At 54.4% G+C, this 9,945-nt stretch overlaps 1 protein-coding gene across 1 annotated transcript in view; it reads right to left on the bottom strand.

Moving 5' to 3' along the window:
• LOC106811608 (carboxypeptidase D-like) overlaps nucleotides 1-9,349 on the bottom strand; it is a 31,002-nt gene extending 21,653 nt beyond the window's left edge. The window contains exons 1-6 of the mRNA XM_014815308.1: nucleotides 8,479-9,349; nucleotides 8,032-8,174; nucleotides 7,417-7,586; nucleotides 6,670-6,816; nucleotides 6,318-6,493; nucleotides 5,952-6,143 (exon numbers count right to left, since the gene is read on the bottom strand). Coding sequence (XP_014670794.1) covers nucleotides 5,952-6,143; nucleotides 6,318-6,493; nucleotides 6,670-6,816; nucleotides 7,417-7,586; nucleotides 8,032-8,174; nucleotides 8,479-9,343 — 1,693 coding nt within the window. The 5' untranslated portion in view covers nucleotides 9,344-9,349. The remainder of the gene's footprint in view (nucleotides 1-5,951; nucleotides 6,144-6,317; nucleotides 6,494-6,669; nucleotides 6,817-7,416; nucleotides 7,587-8,031; nucleotides 8,175-8,478) is intronic.
• Nucleotides 9,350-9,945: the final 596 nt, after the last annotated feature.

Raw genomic sequence — 9,945 nt, 5'->3', positions numbered from 1 at the left:
ACGTCGTTTCCTGGTGGTGAACGGCCAGCGCAATGTCGGTAACGTCGCTTGCGGTCTGTGAACTTGTGACGGGCGATGTGGTACGTCGTTGCGAGTGCTCGTGACGTGAACGGAGCGGGATGTGGTACGTCGTTGCTGGGTGAAAGTGAACGGAAGCGTGTGGTACGTCGTTCCTGGTGATGTGACGGGAGCGCATGTGGTACTGCGTTGCGGGTGAGTGGAGACGAGCGATGTGGCATACGTCGTTGCGTCCCTCGTGACGTGAACCGGAGCGATGTGGTACGTCGTTCCTGGTGAGTGACGGGAGCGATGTGGTACGTCGTTGTGGTGACCGTGAACGGAGCGATGTGGTACGTCGGTTCCTGTGTGAGTTGAACGGGAGCGATGTGGGTACGTCGTTTCCTGTGAGTGAACGGAGCGATGTGGTACGTCGATTGTGGCGTGACGTGAACGGAGCCGATGTTGTACGTCGGTTGTGGCCGTGAGTGACGGTGAGCGATGTGGTACGACGTTGTGGGTGAGCTGACGGGAGCGACTGTTGGATACGTCGTGCGTCCTTCTGTGAGGTGAACGGCAGCGATGTGAGTACGTCGTTGGCGCGCCGTGAGTGGACGGAGCGATGTGGTACGTCGCTTCTACGGTGATCGTGAACGGAAGCGATGTGGTACGCTCAGTTGTGGGTGACGTGACGGGAGCCGATGTGCGTACGTCGTTTGATGACGTGAACGGAGCGTATGTTGGTACGATCTTCCTGTGTGACCGTGAACGGAGCACTGTGGTAACGTCGTTCCGCTGACGTGACGTGAACAGGACCGCAGATGTGGTACGTACGTTCCTGCGTGAGGTGTGAACGGAAGCGATGTGGTACGTACGTTCCTGGATTGAGTGAACGGAGCGACATGTGGTACGTCGTTGCGGGTGACGGTGAACGGGAGCGGATGTGGTACTCGTTGCCGGTTGGTGATCGGTGACGCGAGACGATGTCGAGTACGTCGTTGCGGTCTGTGGTGAACGGAGCGATGTGTACGTCGTGGCGGTGAGTGAGTGAACGGAGCGATGTGGTACGTCGCTTCTGTAGTGACGTGAATCGAGCGATGGTGTATACGTCGTTGCGGCTCCGGTGACGTGAACGGAGCGATGTGGTACGTCGTTGCGGCCTGTGAGTGAACGCGCCTGAAGCGGAATGTGGCCTACGTCGTTGTGGGTGAGTGAACGGAGCGATGTGAGTACGTCGTTCCGGCCCGTGAGTGAAGGGCGATGTGGATACGTTCCAAGTTCGTGGTCGTGAGTGACGGAGCGACTGTGTACTGTCGTTCCTTGGGTGATGTGAAACGGAGCGATGTGGTTTACGTCGTTCCTGGTGAGTGACGGACGATGTGGTACTCGTTTCTGTGTGTGATGTGAACGACGAGCGATGTGTACGTCGTTTCCTGTCCTGTGAAGTGAACGGAAGCGATGTGGTACGTCGTTGTGGGTATGATCGAAGCGGAGCGGATGCTGGTACGTCGTTGTGGCGTGTTGTGAACGGAAGCGATGTGCGTACGTGTTCCTGGTGATTCTGTGATGATACGGAGCGATGTGGATTACGTCGTTGCGGGATGAGTGAACGGGCGATGTAGGTACGTCGTTGTGCGGATGACGTGAACGGCGCGATGTGGTTACGTCGTTGCGGTCCTTTGACTTCGTGAAGGAGCGATGTGGTACGTCATTCGCGGGTGACGTGAACGGGCGATGTGGCTTACGTCGTTCCGGCATGAGTGAACGGAGCTGTGGTACTCGTTCCTGCTCGTCGAGGAAGGACCATGTGGTACGTCGTTCTGGTGCAGTGAACGGACGATGGGCGTACGTCGATTAGCTGGTCCACTTCGTGGTGAACGGAGCGATTGTGGTACGTCGTTCCTGTAAGGAACGGAGCGATGTGGTTACCGTTCGTTGGGGCGTGACTGAGGTGAACGGAGCGATTGGTACGTCGTTCCTGTCAAGTGAATGAACGGAGCGATGTTGGTAACGTCGTTTGTGGGGAGTGAACGGAGCCGATGTGGTTACGTTTCGTTCTGGTGACGTGAACGGAGCCGATGTGGGTACGTTCGTCCTGGTACGTGAACGGAGCGATGTGGTACGTTCGCTTCCTGCGTGAGTGACGGACGCGAATAGTGGTACGTCGTTCCTGAGTTGACGTGAACCGGAGCGATGTGGAGGTACGTCGTGCCTAGGTGCATGTGAAACGGAGCGATGTGGTAGCGTTCATTCTTTAGATGAGTGAACGGAAGCGATGTGGCTACGTCGTTGCTGAGTGATGTGAACGGGAGCGATGTGTACGTCGTTTGCCGGGTGACTGTAACGAGGCGATGGTGGACTACGTCGTTCCCTGCGTGAGTGAACGGAGCGATGTGGGTACGATCGTTGTGGCGTGATGCGTTGAACGCGAGCGATTGTGGTACGTCGTTGTGGGTGACGGAACGGGGGCGATTGTGCGTACGTCGTTGCCTGGGTGATGGTGACGAGCGACTGTGGTACGTCGTTAGTTGTGCCGTGAACGGAGCGATCGTGGTTACTGTCGTTAGGCCGTGAGTGCAACGGGAGCCGATGTGGCTACGATCGGTTACTGCGTGACTAGTGAACGGGAGCGATGTAGGTACGTCGTTGCGGGCGTGTGAGGTGAACGGGACCCGATGTGGTACGTCGATTGTGGCGCGTGTGACGGAACGAGTGTAGTGGTACGTCGTTCCTAGGTGATAGTGAACGGACGCGATGTGTACGTCGTTGCGGGGTGAGTGAAAGGAGCGATTGTGGTACGTCGTGCGCGCACGTCGATGATCGTAGAAGGAAGCGACTGTGGTCCTACGTGCGCTTCCTGAAGTGATGTGCGGAGTGATGTGGTACGTTCGTCTGCCAGTCGAGTGAACGGAGCCGATGTCGCTTACGTCGTTCCAGGGTGACTGTGAACGACAGCGAATGTGGTACTCGATTGTGGGCTGAGGTTGAACGGAGCGTGTGACAGTACGTCGTTGTGGGTGGAGTGACGGAGCGAATGTGGTACGTTTCGTTGTGGCTCTGTGGGTGAACGGCAGCGATGTGGTTCGTCGTTGTGGCGTGAAGTTGAACGGCGCGATGTGGTACGTCGTTACCTTGGTGACTCTGTGAACGGCGCGATGTCGGTACGTCGTTTAGCCGGCCCGTGCGCGTGAAACGGAGCGATTGTGGTACGTCCGTTGGGGCGCGTGAGTGACGACGATGTGGTTACGTCGTTATCCGTTCTGTGAAGTGAACGGAGCGACTGTGGTACCGTCTGTTAGTGGGTGTGATGTGACGGAGCGAATGTGGCTACGTCTTTCCTGTGATGACGGAGCAGATGTGGCTACGTCGTTCCGGTCGGTGAGTGACACGGCAGCGATGTGGTACTGTCGCGTGCGGCTTTTGTGATGGTGAAGGAAAGCGATGTGGTAGTCCGTTGTGGGTGAGTGTGAACGCGGAGCGATGTGGCTACGTCAGTTGCGGTCCCGTGACCCGTGCAACGGGGCGACTGTGGTACGTCGCTATCCGGCGCGTGATTCGTGAAACGGAGCTGATGTGGTACGTCGTTGTGCTCGCTGGTGAACGGCGAGTGTGCGTACGTCGTTCCGGCTGTGACTCGTGAACGGAGCGATGTCGGTACGTCGTTGTGCGGTGACAGTGAACGGAGCGACTGTGGTACGTCGTTGTGAGTGGACGTTGAACGGAAGCGCGATGTGGGTACGGGGTCGTGTGTGGTGAGTGAACGCGCCGCGATGGTGGTACGTCGTTCCTGCGTGATTGTGAACGGAGCACGATGTGGTACGTCGTTGCGGCGCTTACCCGTGATGTGAACGGAGCGATGTGGTCGGTCGGTTGTGGGTGACGTGAACGGAGCGATGTGGTTACGTGTTGGGGTTGACTGTGAACGGAGCGATGTGGTATCGTCCGTTCCTCGTCTGCGTGAATGCAACGGAGCGATGTCGGTACAGTCGTTTCCGGAGTGAACGTTGACGGAGCGATGTGGTAAACGTCGTTGCGGTTCTTTTCCCCCTGTGTTGAGTGAACGGAAGCGATGTTGGTAACGTCGTTCTTGCGTGACTGCTGAACGGGAGCGGATGTGTACGTCGTTACGGTGTGAGTGAACGGAAGCGAAATGTTGGTACGTCAGCTGTCCTGATGAGACTAGTGAACGGGAGCGATGTGGTTAGTCGTTCGCTTCCTTCCTGTGATGTGAACGCAGCGATTGTGGTACGTCTGTCTTGGTGAGTGAACGGAGCGGATGTGGTACGTCGTTCCGCTCACAGCGCACGGTCTCGTACCTGGTGATTGTGAACGAGCGATTGTGGTACGTCGTTCCTTGGTGCAGTGAACGGAGCGATGTTGGTACGTCGTTCCTGGGGTGTGACGTGAACGGAAGCGATGTGTAGTCCGTTCCTGATGCACCGGTGAACGGCGCGGAATGTGCGTTACGTCGTTCCTGGTGAGTGAACGCGAAGCAGATGTGGTTACGTTGCGTTTCCTGAGTGCAGTGATCTGAACGGAGCGATAGTTGGTGACGTGTTCGTGGGTGAGTGACGGAGCGTGCGGTACCGTCATTTCCGGGGTGACCGGTGAACGCGTGCGATTGTTGTACGATCGCTTGCGGTTCTCAGTTGAGTGAGTGTGAACGGCGCGATCGTGGTCACGTTGTTTCCCGTGGATGGTAGAACGGAGCGATGTGGTACGTCTTTCCTGTCTGTGAGTGAATCGCGAGAGCGATGTGGTACGTGCGTATGCGGTGAAGCAAATGTGAACGCGAGCGACATTGTGGACTACGTCGTTCCCGTCTGTGACGTGAACGCGAAGCGAATGCTGGTACGTCGTTCCTGCGTTGACGTGAACGGAGCGATGTATGCGTACGTCCTGGTGTGGCTGGCTCTCGTGCAGCATGAACGGAGCGGACGGGTGGTTACGTCGTTCCTGCGTTGAAGTGAACGGAGCGATGTGTACGTCGTTGCGGTATTTGAGTGAACGGATAGCGTGTGGTACGTCGTTGCGGGTGACTAAGTGGAAACGGGCGATTGGATAACGTCGTTGGTGGGTGATCGTGAACGGAGCGCAATTGTAGCGTCGATCGTGGGGTGGGTGAACGCGCGAATGTGGTGACGTCGCTTAGTGGGTGAGTGAACGGGAGCGATGTGGTACGTCGTTGCGGCCAGTGAGTGACGAGAGCGATGTGGTACGTCGTTCTGGTGGATAGAACGGAGCGATTTGGTACGTCGTTCCTGGTGAGTGAACGGAGCCGATGTGGTTACGGTCGTTGCGGGTGATTTGAACGGAGCGATGTGGTACGTCGTTCTTTGGTGAGTGAAAACGGAGACGATGTTGGTACGTCGTTGTGGCGTGAGTTGAACGAGCGATGTGGTACGTCGTTCCTGGCTGAGTGAACCAGGAAGCGATGTGAACGTCGTTCCTGGTGAAAGGTGCACGGGGCGATGTGGTACGTCGTTGTGAGTACGTAGAGTGAACGGAGCGATGTGCGTACGTCGTTGCGCGTCCTATACTCATTCAGTGGTGAAGCGGGCGATGTCGGTACGTCGGTTTCCCTGGTGACGTGAACGGAGCGATGTGGTTACGTCGTTGTGGCTGATGTTCTGAAGCGGAGCGATGTGGTACGTCGCTTTGCGGTGTGACGGTGAACGGAGCGATGTGGTACGTCGTCCCTGCGTTGACGTGAATCGGAGCGGATGTGGGACGTCGTTGTGGGTGACGGTGATCCAGATCCAATTAATTATTTAATTAATTAATTAATTAATAAAATTTTTCACAGTCACAGAATTGAGCTGCCTTGGCGGAGGTCTGTGCTCTCCAAGTGCTCTAGTTTATTTTATATTTAACGGCTGTTATGGACCTACAACCAAGGCAGGAGATGTTACAGACTGCATACAGTGAACAAAGAGATCTGTGGGTGCACTCACCCTCTTGCGCCATCTCGTATCCGTCCGGGTTCATGCTCGGCATCAGATGGATGCGCGTGCCGTCCACCAGGTGGCGTATGCGCGCGCTCGTCTCGTAGTTGTCGCAGAGAAGTTGTGCGAGCAGCAGCAGCATCTCGCGTCCGACAACCTCGTTGCCGTGCATGTTCGCTACATACTTGAACTCCGGCTCGCCTGCGGTGTGCGGATGATAAGCTAGTGTAAGCCAGGGCGATGAGTGATGGAGGTAGATCAGTCTACCAACCAAATGAACTTATTTAATGAGTCTGGATTACAGTTGAGAATATTGTTTAACTCCAGGTTGAGGGTTATCGTGGGTAGACACCGCAGGCGAGGTCACTCACTCACCGGGCTCATGCGTTCCGGGACGATCGCTGATCTCTAGCACGTAGAGCTGACGTCCCTCCACGGACACCCCGACCGAGTAGAGCCGCGTGATGTTCGCACATCGCCGCGACAGCTCCATCAGCGACGCCTGCATCGCCTCGTAGTCATGGTGATGAAACGTCGTCGGCTCGACGAACCTAGACAACACAAGAGCATCTCATGAGCGGAGGCAGGAATGATCTCGGGCCGCCACCCTAGCAGACGTGTGAACAGACGAAATGCATTTAACGTTCGTCATTGATTGGCGGAATCGTCAAGCAATTGTCATTAGACAGCAAGCTACGAATATTGAGCGGATGAAAATGTGACTCACTGGTTTTCATCTGCGTGTGGCGTCATTGTCGTCGTGGCAATCTGCGGGCGACCCTCGTCCTCCATCCCGCTTGGCAGTTCGAAGTTCAGGGTCGTTGCCGGGAACCCCCTCTTCACGACGATGCCGCGCTTGCTTACGGGAACGTACCTGAAACGTAGAATTCATGCCGCAGTTAACGACCCATGCAACGTGTGCTGACTCGTTCTAAGCGCAGGTTAATTAACGAATCTCACATATGAATTCATCTACCATCTGTTCCCCCTAAAAATGAATACCAACTATTAAGGATCAGTTTATGTACCGAGGAAGGCGCGGTTTTAGGCCGGTTTGCACCAGTTTCCAAAAACCGGTCACAGGCCTCAAAATTTACCAGAATGCACCAAATATAGCCTTATTATTTTTTAATTCCCAGGGGGGGCATGGCCCCCGGACCCCCCTAGCTGCAGAAGAACATATGGAAACTGGTCACCCTAACCCTCTGGATCCGCCCCTGCGAGGAGGTGTAAGTTGGTGTGATCGGAGGGACTACGATAGACCCAGGTCACGTGTATTATTATCTGTCTATCTGTCAGTTGCCGCTAGGCAACAACTCTCAGCCAAGATTCAATGATTGTTTTGCAGCGGCCGTCATCGACAAATCTAATGAACAACGTCTAAGTAAACCTCAACGAAATTTGTACTCCCGCGCGCATGTTAATCAGCCGCGTTAATTCGACGCTTTATTCGTCGCGGTGCCATCTGGCTCACCCGCTGGCGTTGGCGGTGATGTTGTAGCTGCCCTCGCTGAGTAAGCGCCAGTACGCGCCGTGCGAGTCGGACGTCACAGGGTGAGGAAGACCTTCCACGGATATGGTCGCGTTTGCAATGCCCTGCTGCGTTGTCGCATCCCTCACAAACCCGCTGGCACCTATGTGTACCTAGGTAACGTTCAGCAGGAGTCAAATAACGTGACGATCAAACAGCGACAGTGTGAATGTACATACAAAGTAGTTTAAGAGGGCTGAATAGAGGGTTCAATGGGATGCATTACGTATGTCTAGTGGTACACGATAACTTACGCTCACGTGTATCGAGTTCACGTAGGGAAACCTAATCAATGAATACATTTGTATTGTCACTCATAAATACTCGTTTATATTCTTTATGCTGTTTGCTAATAGATCATTTTCATATGGACACGTGACAGATTCCAAAACAAAATTCCATCTAACCTTTGCTACATGTGTTTTTAAACAATTCTCTCTGAGCCATACATCTCGTAGACGTAACAACACATGAGATGACGATAAGATACAGTGTGTTGTACAGCATCGTATCGCGATTATCGCTATCTCTTCATCACAAGCGCCGTTAACTAATCACCTGCTCCATGTACGTTAACAGGGCTTCACGATTGTTATCCCACTCGGTTGCCAACTGGGCCCTCGGTGGATGCTTGCAGCACGACAGCTCGAGAGTTATCTCAAAACAGTTGCTATGAAGATAGTTAAAATCTTCCATCCCACCTGCGAAAAACGAAGAAAACATGATCTTCTCACATATGCTTTTTTCGCTATAATCTTACTCCTAAATCGATGGAAGGAGAACCATTCTCAATCGAACAATGGAAAGACATTTCTGGATCTTACAACTGAATAGCATTTGCGAAATTTCAAAACATGGACCCGTCGCAACCGAAGAAGTTATTTGATCTTGCAACTAAACATCATTTGCGCTGCCTCGGAACAGTTGACCCCTCGCGACCTTGTCAATGACCAGGCATTGGGGTCGTCACCCAACATAACTGCCAATTCGCGCGCGCGTACGCACCGGGGACGTCGTACCACTCGGCGCCATTACTGATGCCGCCCTCGAAGCCGTGGTCGCCGCTGCATGGCACGCCGAGATGCATTGTGCTGTGAGCGTCGGCGTAGACGTGAGCAAGGTAGGTGAACAGCCGCTCGTCCGGAGTCGCGCTCTTCACGCCGTTCCTGTGAGTCGCGCTGTCGTCGAACGGGTACGACGCGACCAGACTGCCGCCGTGGAGGTTCGCCGACAGCACAAAGTTGTTCGCAAGGATCCAGTGCATGACGGCGGCAGTCTCGGGTGCGCGGCCCGCAAACATGTCGACGTGAGAGTAGTCGACGCCGTCGTACTGGTCCGGAAAGTTGCGGTTGAGGTCGACGCGGTTGGCGTTCGACCGTCCCGGCCCCTCGCAGCTGCCCTCGGTCGAGCGCTCGAAGCCGTCCGGGTTCATGCTAGGCATGATGTAAACGTCTGTCGTGTCGAGGATGGCGGCGACGCGCGGCGACGAGTCGTAGCTCTGCAGCAGGTGCTGCACGAGGAAGATGAGCATCTCGCGGCCGACGGCCTCGTTTCCGTGCATGTTGCCGACGTATTTGAACATGGGCTTGCCGACGGTGTCCGTCGCGTTGCCGGTGATTCGCACGTACCACAGCTCGCGGCCCTGTCCGCTCCTGCCAGCCGAGCCTAGCTCTGCTATGTCCGAGTATGTGTCGACGTAGTATCGCAGCAGTTTCGTCATTTTGTCGTAGTTGTGATAGCGAGACGTGTCGATTCCTATGCCGGCTGCCGAGGATCCGACGCTCTTGCCGGCGCATTTGATGCTGAATAGCAGAACGACGGCGAATATCGCAAAGCGAAATCTCATCGCGAAAGATGACTTCGCCTCCATGATGCACCGGATGTAAACACGTGGGCATCGCGCGCAGTGCATGAACTTCCGCAAGCGGGCCGATTCTGGTTTTTCCGTTCGTATCGTATCGTATCGTATCGTATGTTGTCTCAATCTTGTATTTCCCATGTATAGACTCTGGTGAAGGTGCTGCGAAGATATTCTGGGAATGTTGCAGATTCGGGTTCTGAGAAATGTTACCACGCAGTTACGTAACAGGGCCGTAGCCTGCGGGGGGGGGACAAGGTGGCAGCTGCATGCCCCCCTTAGATTTTGGAGCAAAATTAAAATTAAAAAAATTTCTACTAAAAGATTGCCATAGTCAGAATAAAGGTTGTACATGTATTCAAAAGTGCCTCAAATACCATCTCCTGTGATCTACATTTTCAAAATTTTTCTGGGGGAGGACTAGTGCTGTGCGTCGGATCCGACATGAACCAAAAATCCGATCCGACAGCATTTTTGAAAATCCGAATCCGAATCCGAATCCGATGGCTATTTTGAATTCCATCCGAATCCGAATCCGTTTTTGAATCCGAATCCGAATCCGAATCCGATGGCTATTTTGAATTCCATCCGAATCCGAATCCGTTTTTGAATCC

This window comes from Priapulus caudatus, unplaced genomic scaffold, assembly GCF_000485595.1.
Source record: "Priapulus caudatus unplaced genomic scaffold, Priapulus_caudatus-5.0.1 Scaffold556, whole genome shotgun sequence".
Classification (NCBI taxonomy): Eukaryota; Metazoa; Priapulida; class Priapulimorpha; order Priapulimorphida; family Priapulidae; genus Priapulus; species Priapulus caudatus.
Note: the sequence above shows the minus strand (reverse complement) of the source record. Positions and strands in the feature narration are given on the sequence as shown.